Source organism: Plecotus auritus (assembly GCF_963455305.1).
Source record: "Plecotus auritus genome assembly, chromosome: 4".
Taxonomy (NCBI): Eukaryota; Metazoa; Chordata; class Mammalia; order Chiroptera; family Vespertilionidae; genus Plecotus; species Plecotus auritus.
The window spans coordinates 92299123-92313786 of record NC_137775.1 but is presented as its reverse complement, the minus strand read 5'-3'; the positions used below and the strand labels follow the sequence as shown (position 1 = coordinate 92313786).

At 57.5% G+C, this 14664-nt stretch overlaps 1 protein-coding gene across 4 annotated transcripts in view; it reads left to right on the top strand.

Annotated features, from left to right (window-relative positions):
* The window catches only part of FOXP4 (forkhead box P4), a 54118-nt gene extending 45665 nt beyond the window's left edge, over positions 1–8453 (top strand). For all 4 annotated transcript variants that reach the window (XM_080663829.1, XM_080663827.1, XM_080663826.1 and 1 more), the window contains exons 13-17: positions 382–483; positions 3884–4005; positions 5475–5541; positions 6115–6284; positions 6612–8453. In XM_080663829.1, the coding sequence (XP_080519955.1) occupies positions 382–483; positions 3884–4005; positions 5475–5541; positions 6115–6284; positions 6612–6759 (609 nt within the window). In that variant the 3' untranslated portion in view covers positions 6760–8453. The remainder of the gene's footprint in view (positions 1–381; positions 484–3883; positions 4006–5474; positions 5542–6114; positions 6285–6611) is intronic.
* Positions 8454–14664: the final 6211 nt, after the last annotated feature.

The window sequence follows — 14664 nt, the reverse complement described above, 5'->3', positions numbered from 1 at the left end:
ACCATCTCAGAGAGTGTCCTTTGCCCAAATTCAGATAAATTCCAAACAGCCCCCACCCCTAGATGTCTCTCCTGAGAATACTGCTCTTGTCCCCCTCCAGCAGGGGCCTAGCAACCATTTCCCTGCAGAGAAACCCATGTGCCCCTCGCACCAGGGCATAGCTCTTGAGGCTTGTGCACCTTTGTGGCTGGGCTGTAACCAGCCAGCCCTGCTCAGGCCCCAGGAGCACCACCGTCCCACCCACAGGCTTCGCAGCGAGTCTCCTCTGTCTCAGTGAGTCAGCGGCCAGGCAGAGAGAGAGAGATCCTGGGGACGGAGAACACAAGCCGGGGACCCTTAGAGGCTCAGACTGAGGGTCCCTTTGCTCCTTCCTTGCCACAGGCCATTCTGGAGACCCCCGACAGGCAGCTGACCCTGAATGAGATCTATAACTGGTTCACCAGGATGTTCGCCTATTTCCGAAGAAACACTGCCACCTGGAAGGTGAGGCATGCCCCCTCACCTGGCCCAGGGCCCCAGTCACCCTTGACATCACACCCCTTTGGGACTAAGGCTGCCTAACAGTTAGTCCCCTCGGAGAGGGGCTCCAGCTGGGCCATGTGCCCCTCCACCCGCCTCTTCAGGGCCATGGATGTTCTTTAACTGCCTCTTAATGACGCCTCCCTTCTAGCCTTGTGCTGCCTTCTTTCTGGGGAGAAACCCTCCTCTTCAGAGTGCTTCCCCATTGGCCCCATGCTGTGGGGCCCCCAGGAGTCAGTAGTGCCTGAGCCTCGTAGGGAGGCCTGGGTTACATTCACAGGAGACCCTAAGGGTCCGGATACCTTGGCTAAAGGCACATGCTCTGAAGCTCAGGATGGTGTGCGGTTGAGAGTGGTGCCAGCCTGGCCTGGACACGTGGGTGGAGTGAGACCCGTGGACTATATACACTGGGGCACAAACACAGGCAGTCACACACACTCCCCAGGTCTGCCATCAGCTGCGGGGAGATAATTGTCTCCATCCAATTAGTCATTTCAACACCTTCACCTCATAAGAGTTTTCCTGAGGGACCAGAGGCAGGCAAGGGAGGGACCCTAGAAAAATAGGACACTGGGATGTGTGCTGAGTTGCTATTTGTTTCTCTATAGCCAAGGTGGTCTGTGTGTCTGTGAGCCCGTGTGTGTGTGTGTGTGTGTGTGTGTGTGTCTGATGGGTGAGGAAGATTCGGGTCTTTGCAGCAGAGAGGTGGGAGGGGTGTGGGGAAGGAGAGGGGAGTGTTGGGTCCAATGGGGAAGATGAGACACCTGAGGAGTCCCTAGCATAACCTTACTTGGATCCCTGGCTCCTGGGTCCCCCTGCTGGCCAGTGCAGAAACTGCAATTAAACAGGTTACCTCCCCCCTATCCCACCGGGTTTCAACAAGTGTCACTAAGCCCCCTCCCGCCCAGTGCCCAGGACTGGGTGGGGTCTGCACAGGGCCCAGCCTTCTCTGCTCTGGGAGTGTGCTAAGTGCAACAGGAGATACTGATCTTCCCTATCCCCATGCCCAGTTCCCAAAGCCTGGGTGAGAAGCTATGAGGCTGTGATTGGCTGCGAGTGATGTCATTTCCTGCCAACCACAGTCCTGCCCTCTCTCTCAGCCAGCAGGGCCTTCCTGGGGCCCTCCTAGGGCAGTCTCCAACCTCCAGGCCAGTTGGATATTGGGTTTTGTCAATGATAGAGTCCTATACGATTCATTACAATTATTACTAGTGCTTACTTTAATATTGGGCATTGACCTTTTGCTTTTAGGGGTGACACAGTGTAGGGCCTCACTTCCATGAGACAGTCTCTTCCTTGGGGACAGAGTACCACTCACCCCTCCCCTCCTTTTCCTGTTCTCTCTTAACTGTACCACCTCACTGCAGTTTTCACTCTCCTTTCTTAAGCTCGGGAGGAACTGGTTTAGGTGACTTCCTTAAAACCACCTGATGATTGCCGTGCAGCCACCTTCCCCCATGCCCCACTCCCTGGGCCTTTCATGCCACCTCCCACCCGTTACCCAGCCTTGGCCATCTCAGCGGCGTGTCTCTCCCCAGAGTCTTCATCTCCTTCTCCCCTCCCCCAGCCCAAGTCTCAGTAGAGAGCTGACTGGGTGGGTGACCCTCCCAGTTAGCCGGGCTCTGCTGCTGCTCCTGCCGCTTGGGGCACTGCCGGTGCCCTCCTCGTGGCGCAGCGGACTTCATCTCAGCTTGAGGTCCACTTTGACCTTCAGCTTCATTTGTGTTCCTTTGGAAATGCACCCTGTCTACACCCAGCTCTTTCCCTCCCATCTCCACTGTCCACCCATTTCTCTCCCCTGGAGGTCCCCCCTCTTCTCAACTATTTCAGCTTCCTTTCCTCCTTCCTCCTTCACCCCTCTGGCCCCCTCCTGAGATGCTGTCCACTTCAGACCAGGGCAGAAGGGTCGGGAGCCGGCGTTGGCCAGGCCAGCTGCCGTTCATCAGGGACAGAGCTGCCATCTGCCAAGCTGATGGTCCTCTCCAGCCCTCCCCCTGTGTCCGTCCCCTTCCAGGGCCGTGTTGTGGACTAGTCCTTTTGTTTACGCAGCCCCCGCCAGACCCCTTAAATTGCCGTTAATGTTTCAGCGTAACGAATTAGTCTCTCATCACGAATCAGGCTTCGAAATGAGGGAAAAAAGCCCCGGTGAGGCCATCCTCGGAAATTGGGGTCATTCTCATTTGCAAAGCGGAGGATCGGAGCCCCGTAATGCGGGCAAATTTATTCCAAGGCAGGAGCCCCGGCGTGATTAGGCCCTTTGTAATTATCGCTCCAAGAGATTCCACTCCAGCCGCCCGCCTCCCTCGTGGATTAGCAAGCGAGTCGGAAAAATACACAGGATTTAATTAGAGGCAAATTAAAATTGGTAATGAAATCGGGCCAGTTGCAAGTGGCAAGAGTTGGAAGGGAGAGAGGGAGAGGGGCTCTCCAGGGGCACGGGCTGCCCGCCCTGCCTGCGCTCTTCCCCGTTTAGAAATGTAAAGAGGAGACAAGATGGGGACAAGGGGGGAGGACAGGTAACAGGGACTGGGACGGCTTGAGGAGGGCGGGCGGGGTGTGAAGCTGAGACAGAAGAGTGCAGGAACAGGACTGAGGGATGTGGGTCGGGGGGCGGGTGGATGAGGGCCCTAGCCCAGGCTCCCAGGGCGGTGCGGGGGGACAGGGAATTGGGCCAAGCACCCCCACCTTCACCCAAATGCCCTACAAACCAGATGACCTCAATTCCAGAAGTTATTCCTGCAGGAGGAGGTGGGAGTGACAAGGTGACTTTTCCTCTTTTCTCTCCTCCTCCTGCCTCACAGCAGCTAAGCCCACACTCGCCTTTCTCCGTGTTTATGTCAGCGAGTATGTATTAGACCTCTGCTGTATGCCTCGTGCATACAGGCGGGGAGTGGCTGCAGCGACAGTTCCCGAGTTATTCCCAAAACTTATAAAAGCTTAATGGGAATTCTGCGGGCACCTGAGGTGAGGTGTCCAGGCTCACTGAGGAGCCAAGGCCAGAGCACATCCTCCTGACAGTCCGAAGCCCCTAGTAACAGCCACGCATCTGATTCAGGATGATGGAAGAACGAAGTGTTACTAACTACCTCGCCTGTAGTTGGTAGACAGAGTTTTCCAGAACTTGGCGGGAAGAAGGGAGGCAGATACTGAAATGGGCTGTGGGCAGGGAAGACACTGGGAGCCCCTGGCTTGAAGGGGAGGGGCCTTCCATCCCCTGTGGCCAGGTCTCCTCTCGCCGGCCCCTCCCCTGCTGGTCCCTGGGTGAGGGCAAGTGGGACAAGGACTTTCCTGTGTGTGCTCACCTGAGCAGAGGCGGGGCCCAGCAGGCCGCCTGAGCACCTGCCCCTTGTCACTGTACCCCCAGAACGCCGTGCGGCACAACCTCAGCCTGCACAAGTGCTTCGTACGTGTGGAGAACGTCAAGGGCGCCGTGTGGACCGTGGATGAGCGGGAATATCAGAAGCGGAGACCGCCAAAGATGACGGGGTATGTGGGCCGGACCTGTGCAGGGTGCACCCACCAGGGTGTGATCTCCCCCTTGCCTCCCCAGTGCACCAGTCCTTCCCACCTAGGGGGTGAGGGGGAGAAAAGGGGTGCAGGAGCTCAGGGAAGACTGGAATTTGGCAATGACTGATGAGTAGAAAGAGGATGTTTATGTCTTATTCTACCCTTACTTCTGACTGAGAGAAGGACCCGAGAGGCATCTGGCACTAGAAGGAGACAGAGACCCCCCAGGAGGCATGGCCGGAGCTGGATCATGGGCAGATGCCAGTCAATGTGGCCACTGTTGAGGCGGCTACCATCCCCAGAGCCACTCTCCCCCATCTTATGACAGGAGGAACCAACAGAGGTCCCCGGGCCCCACCTCTTCATTTAACAGGAAAGGAGGCCCAGAGAGGGCAAGGGGCTGGGGGGAGGTCACACAGCAGGTCCATGGCAGAGCTGAGTCTCTGACCTCCCATCTTTGATCTTCTCCACTGTACAGCATTTTCAGTGAAACAGGAACCTGGGAGGTGGGGCTCAAAACTCCTCTTTGGGCTTCCCTTCCAGCACCAGAGGCCTTCTCCCCACCCAAACACCCCCACATGGGCCACCTTTTGCCTGTGCCTCTTGGCCCCAAGACCAGGGTGGGGAGGGGGAGAAGTCTGAGGCAAATTAGATGGGTCTCTGCGTGGGTCCTGTTCCCCTCAAAGAATCCTTCTCCCAGGACAAGAGCCTCCCCTCCCCCAGGCAGTGGTGGGGGCTGGGGCAGGGTCGGGACCTGGAACAGGGAAGGGAAGCCAGACCCTTCGGAGTGCCCCACATGCCAGCCAGCTTGGTATCTTCATGTCTCAGTACCCACTTGGAGCCAGGAGACCTGGGTTCAAAATACTTCTCACCGCTGTGTGACCTTGGGCCACGTCCCTAACCTCTCTGAGGCGCTCTGTAAATGGGGGTAATCATTGTGGAAGAGGCCCAGCACTGAGTCGTTGCTTTCCCTCACCAACTCCCGAGCACCTTGCTGGGCAGAGAGCCTTTGGTTGGGAGCGTGTGGCGCCTGGCTGAGCACATGCTGTACAAGGTGTGCCAAAACTCTGGGTGGCAGGAGGGTGTGGATTTTACAAATACAGGCCTGTCGAGGCTACACCTTGGACCTTGCTGGACACGGGAAAATCTAGACCAGAGAGAAAAAGGGCTGGGATGGCACAGTGTGAAGATGGGCACTGGGAGGGGTCCCTGTTCCCACTCACCAGCTCAGGGGCATGTTCCAGAGCCTCTGAAGCCCAGCCCTCCCCTGTGCGGGGGCTGCGGTACCTGCCGGGCCAGGTCAGCGTGAGGACTACGTTGATGGGGCACACACGGGTGGGCTCTGTAGACCGTGCTGCAGGACAGTGAATAGGACCTCAGGTCAAGGTGTGAGTGCGGAGCAGGAGCAGGTGAATGAATGAACCAAACACTGCATCTCCCTCCTGCAGGAGCCCCACCCTGGTGAAGAACATGATCTCTGGCCTCAGTTACGGAGCACTTAATGCCAGCTACCAGGTGACCTGGCCCTTCCCAGAGCCCACCTGCCGCTCCCCTGTACCCTCCTGCCGCTCCCCTGTACCCTCCTGTCCCCTGGGTTTCCCTCCCACACACACTGGCCTCGAGGGAGACCTTCCTCCACCCTCCCTGCGGGGGCCTCTGTCGGAGGAGGGGAGGAGGAAGAGAAGGGGGAAGACTATCTGAGTGGCCAAAACCCAGACCCTCTGCCCACCCGCCTCAGCTGCTGGGGCGGGGCTCTGCTTTTAGGACTGGGCCTGGGAGAGCAGGGAGGGTGGGGGCGTCGCCAGGGTCTCCCTCCCTAGCTTGTCAATCAGGAGGTCCTGTCTCCCTGAAAGGGGCCAAGCCAGGCCCAGATCACAGGAAGGCTGGGAGGGAGGGCAGGGTCAGGGTTCAGCCGTGGGAGGTATGTGGCATTCGAGAGGCTGTGGGGGGGTGGGGGGAGTGCTGCCAGGATAGATCTGCCAGCGGGGCCAGCTCTGACACGGAGGCTTAGGAGGCTCTGTAGGGGTGAGGAAGTGACAAAACCCTGCTGAGTGCAGCCCACTGAGAGGGCCGCTCTGTGCCCTGCAGGCTGCCCTGGCCGAGAGCAGCTTCCCCCTCCTCAACAGCCCTGGCATGCTGAACCCCGGCTCCGCCAGCAGCCTCCTGCCCCTCAGCCATGACGATGTGGGTGCCCCCGGGGAGCCACTCCCCAGCAATGGCAGCAGCACCCCACCTCGCCTCTCCCCACCCCAGTACAGGTGAGCACACAGCCTGGACCCCACCCCAGTGCCCATGGATGTCAGGGAGGGAGCCTTCTCCCTGCAGGTGGGATCAGGTCTTGCCCCCCACTGGGCCTCTCCTTTCCCTCCTCTCTCCTCCTGCCCTTATCCTCCTTCCCCTGCATCCTCTCTCCCCCTCTCCCTCTATCCCTTATTCTCTTCCCTCCCTTTCCTTTGACATCCACCCCCAGTGGCTCAAGGGTGGGGAAGAGCTGTGGACAGCCCGCTGTGCCCTGAAATTCTGGGTGAGTTTTCAGGGGGAGGAGGGGAAGGCCACCACGTGCCCACACGGTCCCTCTGCCACAGCCACCAGGTGCAGGTGAAAGAGGAGCCTGCGGAGGCCGAGGAGGACAGAAGGCCCGGACCCCCGCTGGGGCCCCCCAACCCCAGCTCCGCAGGGCCTGCCGAAGACAGGGACCTGGAGGAGGAGCTGCCTGGAGAGGAACTCTCCTAAGAGCCTCGAGGGGCAGGCAGGACGGGGTGAGACCCCTCCTGGAACCCAGGCCCCTCTTACCCCCACTCCACAGCCCCGCCCAAACCTCAAGGCACTTCCAGGACTCAGATGGGGGCTGGGCCAGCAACTCCCAATGTGGCCTGACTGACAGACGCAAAGGGCAGGGATGTCCCGCCCCCCCCCCCCCAAGGGGAAACAGAACCCCTGGTCTGGGACCGCAGAGGACACGGAGGGCCCAGGCCCCTCCTCACACCTTCCCCGCCACCAGCAGCAGCAGCAGCAGCAGGGCCCTCCTCCCCCACCAGCTCTCCTGACTGGGCCTGCAACGCCAAGGAGACCCGCAGGTGGGGCGAGCCACCCCCAGACCCAGGGCCCCTCGCACCTGGTTCTGGCGGTGTTTTTCTAGCCAGAGGCCCCCACTTCCCTCATCTGCTCCCTCCCACCTTTTCCATACTGTGAAGAAAAAATTCTCCACCCTGATGCCCACCCCCACCCTGGCCTGGGCGGAGGAACTGAAGTTGCCAACCACCCCCAGAAGAAACCAGCCCCTTGCGCACCCACCCAGAGCCACAGCTGGGGCAGCACAAGTTGTGGGCCCTGCGGGGCCCCTGGGAGCAGGGCCACTGGCTGTAGCCCCTCCTCCCGACCTGAGCTGGGACCCAGGCTGACGGGGCCTCCGCCCATTTGCTGGCCACCCGCCCGCCCGCCCGCCATCCAGGGAGCACAGGAAGAGGCCCCGTGCCCCGTGCCGCCTCCGGAGAGTCCATGCCAGGCGGACTTCTGGACGCAGGGCCCAGGAAGGGAGCCCAGCCATCCTGGAGGCCGGCATCAGGGCAGAGGTGGTGCCGACCGCCCGTCACGGGACTGACTGGTGGGGTTAGTTTGGCAGCTGCTGTGACCCAGCAGGTCACCCCGCCCCAGTCTCCCGGGCCCCATTGCAGCCCTCCTTCACCCGCCTCCCCTCGGCACCCCTTCCCTTCCCCCCAGTTAAACGGATGACCAAAGACCTTTCTTATGCCAGAAGCAAAAACCAAAACTTTTTGTTGGCTTTTTCCTTTGTCGCCTCCTACACCCCCTGCTCCTCTGCTCTCCACCCTGCCCCAGGCTGGAAGCCTCCCTCCACTTAAGTTATTGTTTTAAACCAAAGTTTACAGTGTCTGTTGGTGGCCAAGACCCTCTTCCTCCACCCCTTCCCCACCCACCCTGAGGACCCTGGGGCTCGGTAGGGGCTGGGGCCCTGCTCCCCTCCCCTCTGCTCGTGCCCAGCCTGGGAGAAGGAAAGGGCAGGGGGGGGAGGGCCGCCCTCAGCCCCGCATCCCCTTGGGCAGCGGGCACAGAGCCCTCATCCGCCCCTGGACTGCTTCCTGGGGCTCTCCAGACCCCTCTTTAGGACCAAGTCCCCATCACGCTGGGAGTGTGGATTCCAGCCAAGGAGCTGGAAAAAGTGACACTCTCCACAGACCCCCTATGGGGGCCCCCGACTGAGGCCGAGGACTGGGTGTGCTGGATGCTCGCAACACCCAGGCCAGGCCCCTTTGCTGAGAAGACTCCTTGGACTATTTCCCAAGAAACCCCCACATACACCCCTTCACAAGCACCCCTCCCGAGAGGCAGGGGGCCCGCCGCCCCCTCCCCGTGTACTCCCCACCTGTGTTTCGTTTGACCAGCACAGAAATATTAAACGTCCTCTATACACCGGGCCCTTGTGTGTCGCCAGGTGAGGGGGGCATGAAAGTGGGAAGTTGCTCTGCTCTGGGGGGAAGAGGGCACCAGCCGGACAACAGGGGCCTAGAGTGGGCTTGGGCGTGGGCACCAGTCAGCCACCTTACTGCAGGGCCTTCTCCTGCCCCCTCCTCCATGCACCATCGGGCGGTCCCTAGTGTTTTCTTTCAAGCCAGATGCTCCCCTTCCTTCTCTCCCAAAGTCATGCTCACCCCAGTGGCTTCCCAGGTTTGAAATACGAGTTCCTGCCAGGTGTTCTCAGCAGGGAGTCCCACTGTGGCACCTTTCCCTGGCACCGCCCTGGGAGCCATCCGTCCTGGGCCCTTCAGCCATGTCCTCATGGAGGCTGCCTGCATCGTGTGGGGTTGGCACTGAGCTGTTGGGTGCATGCGTGCCCGTGTGTGCAGAGTCAGTGCTGGTTGGCGCATTGTTGGAAAAGGGGTTATTCTGACTGTGGAAAGGGGACCCTGGGCAGCTGGGGGAGAGAAGGAAAAGAGACATCGGTCCAAGCTGCCGAAACCAAAGGTGAGTACTGACACCCCAAGGTAGGGTCCCTGCACCTCTCTCCTTAAGCAGCGCCCAGGAAGGAGTGTGCAGCTGACCCTTGGGAAATGGGGTTCGTGGTGCTGACCCCCACATCGTTGAAAATCCATGTGTAACTTGACCCCCAAACCTCAGTCATCCCCAGGTGCCCACAGGACCATCACGTGTATTAAAGTCCATGGATGCTCATGTCCCATGTGTGAAGTGACGAGGAACAGTACACAGTGTGTAGTCGGCCCTCTGCACCCGAGTGTGGCTGAATCCTGGGTGTTGAAACACAAATGAGTCGAGTTCAAACCTGTGTTCCTCCAGGGTCAGCTGTGCCTGGGGTGGTAGGGAGGGCAGAGGAAGGGTGTTGAGAAAGAACTGGAATCACTCGCCCTTCCCACAAATCACCAAACTGCCGGAACTTTTCAGAAGTCAAACTTGGGGAGCAGTGGGGCAGGAAAGGGGAGGTAGGGCCTGGAGTGTGAGTCTGTGACCTCTGTCCCAGGCCTGTTTTGTCCTTTCCACCAGCTTCCACTTCCTCCAGTCCCTCTCACTCCCCTCCTCTCTGTCTCACCCCATCCACTCTGCCTCCACCCAGCCCTGACCCTCTGGACACTGGCTGGAGCCTGGGTGAATTCCCTGGCCCTCCCTGGAGAGGACATCTCCGACATCCCAACATCTGGGCTAAAAGGAGCTTAGTCTTGGGGCCCCCAAGTCCCCACCCGCTGCAGCCAGCCCCCCAAACACTAAGGCAGCACCGTTGTGCAGTGCTCTGCCTCGGTGGAGGCTGTGGCCCTGTACATACCACTTCCTGCGTGCAGTCTGGACAGTTCATCTTCCACAATGTAATACAGCAATTACCCCGATGTCACTACAACTGCTGCTCCCCTCCGGACCCACCAGCCCTCTGGCAAGCCCCAGAGCATCCAGGCTTCCCTCTCCCTTACTCCACCCTGGAGGAAAAGGGTCGTTCCACAGGCTGGCCACAGAGACTAAGGGATGAGGCTCCCCTCAGCCTCACTTGGGACAGTTCTTGAAGCAGTCTAACTGCAGTTTCTCCTGCTTCAACTAGAGTTTTTGTTTTGATTTTTTATTCCTCCCAAATGCCTGGTTAGTGCATTTGGACATGGGTGAAGGTCTATGCTGGGCTTTGGCAGAAGAGAGGGTCTTGCAATATAAGAAACAGGAGCCTGCTGTGGACCACATTCTGAGTGTGGGGGCCTGCAGACAATTTTCTTACTGATCTGACAGATTCTGTGAGGGGCATGGCCCCCATACTACCTTCTAAGTAAGAACTTCCCCCACTCTCCACTCATGCTTTGCTGTCCAGAAGTTCTGCATGCTGTCTAGCCTCCCTCCTTCCTACTGTTATCCACAGGTATTGGGATAGTCTGTACCGGCGGACACACCAGGGCACACACAGGCTGTGGCTGACAGCTTGTCCTGCCCTTAACATCTCTGCCCTGGACGGGAGAGGGAAGCTATCTTAGGAACAAACTGTCCTCAGATAGGTGGGGGGAAAAAGGGGGGGGTGGAGTACTCCAAGCAGACATTCTGAGGGTGAGAAGGTAGCACACTGGGCTCTGTATTGGGCAGAAGTCCCCTTTTCCTCACTTTCAGAAAGCTCTTCCCTCCTAACTGGTGCCCACCCCTGCCTAAGGCCTTCTGCCAACGGCCAGCAGAGGGCGCTCTAGACAAAGCCGACCTAGCGCTTCTCCGTTGGACCTACTTGCCCAAGGGGAGGATGCGGGTGGGTGGGGGAGGAGGGGCTCAACTTCCCTGGAGAACAGCAGTCCTTTAACCCCATGTCCTTTGACCCCACGTCCCAGAAAGCAGCCTCTATCCCAGGGCAGAAATGGCTTATGTCACGGGGCTTCCCAGACCTCTCCACCTTGTGGCCTGAGAAGCATCCTACACAGAAAGGGGAGAAGTGGGGAGAGGAGGGCGGGGTCTCCTAAGGATCTGCGATGGTAGTAATTACACTTAACGAGCTTCTATGATGGACCAGACACTAGTCTAGAAGCGTTACAGTTCATCTGATCCTCACAACTCTGAGTTAGATCCTGTTATTATCCCCATTTTACAGAGGAGGAAGCAGGCCGGGATCAAAGCGCTCACACGTGAAGCCTTAAGGTTGAGAAGCTATGGGTATCCAGTGGGAAGGAAGAGGGAGGCTCGGTGGCTTAGCCTCAGCGTCCTAGGGACACCACTTTGGCCTTCCCCCATCTTTTTTGGAGACTCCCAATGGGGAAACGGAGGCACAGAGCGCCTCGGAGCCAGGAGTCGGGCCCTGGCTTCAGGTCCCCGGCTGCCTTCTTGTCCAGGCAGACGGAGGTAAGTTGGGGCTTAGAATAGTCACTGGGGGAAAGGGAACTGGAGAAAAAAGGCTGAGACACCCTATAAAAATAATCAAACAGGGCCTTCTGATGGAAAAGGGAGTCAGGGCAGGAAGACAAAGAGGCCCTTGTGTGAGGTGGAACTCACAGCAACTGCACGCACACACACTCACTCACACACGCATACACCTGAGCACCGGCAGACACACGGGCACACACAGGCCGCTACTCAGATATGTTTACGCCAAGAGGTCCACCAAGGGCAGGAGCCCATACCACATGTAGCCACGGTGCACCCCATCACGCAGGCCCAGGCCGCTCCACACCTGCAGTCTGTCTCCACCTCAGGATCAAAAGTTTAGAAAAACAGCCCCTCCTGAGAAGGTGATCCTGGTGGCAACCACGGCTGAAAGGCCCTCTGTCCCAGGCCGGAGGGGCTGGGTGGGGGTGGGGGTGGGGGGCTGGCCGGCAGCCTTTGGAAGATGGGCCGGATTCACAGGACCGCATAGAGGTGGCCTGGGCACGAGTCCTCCGGAGCTCCTGGACCAGACTAGAAGGCTCCTCCCCGGGAGGGCTCAGTGCCCCTCCTGATGGCAGATCTGGAACCATCATACCAGCTGCTCCCTGGGCTCAGGAGTGGCCGAGTGCAGGGTAGGAGAGAAAGTTGCCATGGGGAGAATAGGCCCCGTGGCACACTGGGCCTACAGGGGCCAGTTAGGTGACTACTGGGGTCATCCAGGTGACAGGTGATGAAATCCTAGGTAGGGAACTTGCTTTGGAGAATTATAACAGTAGCTTTTTTTGAATAACTGAGTAGAAAATGGGACTAGGTGGCTGCATGAGAGAAGAGGGTTCAAGAATGACAGCAACTGGAGAATCTTAAATGCCTATTCCTGGGAGAACACATAGTTACAAAAAAATTTACATATGCAATTGCACCCCAAGAAGCACATTTTTACAATGGAATAGTGTACTGCTGAGGAAACAAATACACAGGAGCTACTTGTATCAGCAGGTGAACTTGGGGGAAACTAAGGGAAGAAGGATACATAGGAAGTGTTGCCATTTACATGATGCTTGAAAACTTTCATAATGATGCCACATATCTTGTAAGGGCACATACACGTGTAGCAAACGTTGAAAGAATTTGAGGAGTGGTCAATAGCAAACTCAGGATGGTGGCTGCCTCTGGGGGAATAGGGGGTACAATAGGGAAGTGTGAGGGGCTTTGAGTATATCAATAATGGTTCATTCTTGAGCTGGGTGGTGGGAACACTTGAAGTGGGTGGTGGGAACACTTGAAGCGGGTGGTGGGAACACTTGAAGTGGGTGGTGGGAACATGTGCCGGGTGGGGGGGGGGTGATGAGAACACTTGAGCTGGGTGGTGAGAACACAGGGGTTCATTCTATACCCTGTACTTTTTTTTGGCTGGAATATTTCATTTAGAAACAAAAGAATGGTCCCATGTTTTGGGTCTCGGGCCACTGGAAGCATTCTGACCCTTCTAGTCCTTTGGGGTTCAAGACAGGGCCAAGGAAGAGGTCATAAGTTAGACTGGGCTTGCAGGGGAGACATCAAGGTGCTCTGTGCAGAGGGGCAGGAGAGCACATCTGGGCTCACATCTGGTCGTAGAGCAAGAGCCATGGCTGCAAATGAAGGTGGAGATGGTCAGTGGGCAAGGAGGAAGGAGAACCGGCAGACAGGGTGGTCCCGAGGTCGAGGTTGGAGGTCTGCAGTGACAGGGGTGCAGGTTCATAGAATTCAAGGCCTGGGAGACCCCACCAGCAGCAGCAGGGACTTGACAACAGGAGGCCTCTGGCACCCAGGACTGAATGGTTTCTAAGGAGAGTGAGAGGGAAGGAGTGATGGTTGAGGCGTCAGTGTGTGGAGTGGAAATGGAAGCTTGGTGACCCCACTTTCAATGAGTTTAGTAGCAAAGGGAGAGAAAGGATCTCAGAAGAGGAGGGGAGGGGGACACAGCCATGGAATGTTAAGGAAAGGTTTTATTATTAGTTTTCTCACCTATGATGATTTTGTGTACTTTTAATATAAATTGGGGGGGGGGTGGAGTGGGGACAGGGCAGAAGAGGCTCAAGCTGTAAACTCTTGGGCGTGTGTATGTGTGGGAGCATGTCCAGCCTCCTCCATCTGACTAGGCATTTCTCACACCCCTTCTTCCTCTTTATCAACCCCAGGACTCAGGCCCCAGCTGCTTGGGAAGAGGGGTGAGGACCCCGCCTGGGAGGGGGTGTCTGGAGAAGGTCATGGAATGCACATCTGGGGAAGTGGGGAGGGGAGGGGAGAGGAGAGAGGGGGTGGAGATCCCATCCAGGAGCAGAGATCCTCAGGGAGGAGGAGGCCAGATCACAGCAGCACAGACAGTGGCTCCGAACAGGCACAGCGTGGACCAGGAGTTGAGCAGGAGGCAGAAGTGGGGGGAGGACAGGCTCCCTCCATATAACTCCTTCATCCTCTTCCTCCTGCTTCCTGCTTCCCGCTTCCCAAAGAATCCTTGGCTGTGGTTGGCTGTCCCAGAGGCCCTCGCCCACAGCCACTCTGGTCCTCACTGTCACACCTTCACCACTATCACCCTGGCCTGACCCCAGGCCCAGCTGCAATTCCCGATTTTTCTTCCATCACAGAGAGTCACCCAAACTAGCCCATTTCTCTTCCCCTGCCCCGTAGTGTATGTGATCAAGCTCAAATCTTTATTGAGCACCTACTATACAACCAGGCTGGTGCTGGGTGCTATGGGGAATGAGGCTGAAAGCAATTGCTAGGCACAGGCCCTGCTCTCAGGGGCGTATGGACAGTTAGTGAGAACACTGATGGGTAAAAAATAATAATAATAATAATCAATCAAGATAAGGCCACATGCAAAAGAACACACTCTTTCTTTAGCTGCACCCTGATACAGAGAAGGTCCCTATTCCACTCCCAGGGCTTTTAATTATTAAAAATATCTTCCTATAAAACTTGTCCATACAGTGATCATGAAGGCAGCAGCATGGAAAGGGATAGACACCCACAAATAGTGAAGTACAGGCGACCCTTGAACAATGCAGGGATTAGGAACACTGACCCTCTGAACAGTTGAAAATCTGCGTACAACTTTTAACTCTCCTAGAACCCAACTCCAGTCATCCCTCTGTATCTGTGGGGGGAATGGTCCTAGGATCCCTCACAAACACAAAATCTAAGGATGCTCCATCCCTTCCTATCTATATATATAAAAGGCTAATATGCAAAGTGTCCCCTCAGGAGTTCGACCAGGAGACTGGGAATTCGACCGCTCCCTATGACATGTGCTGACCA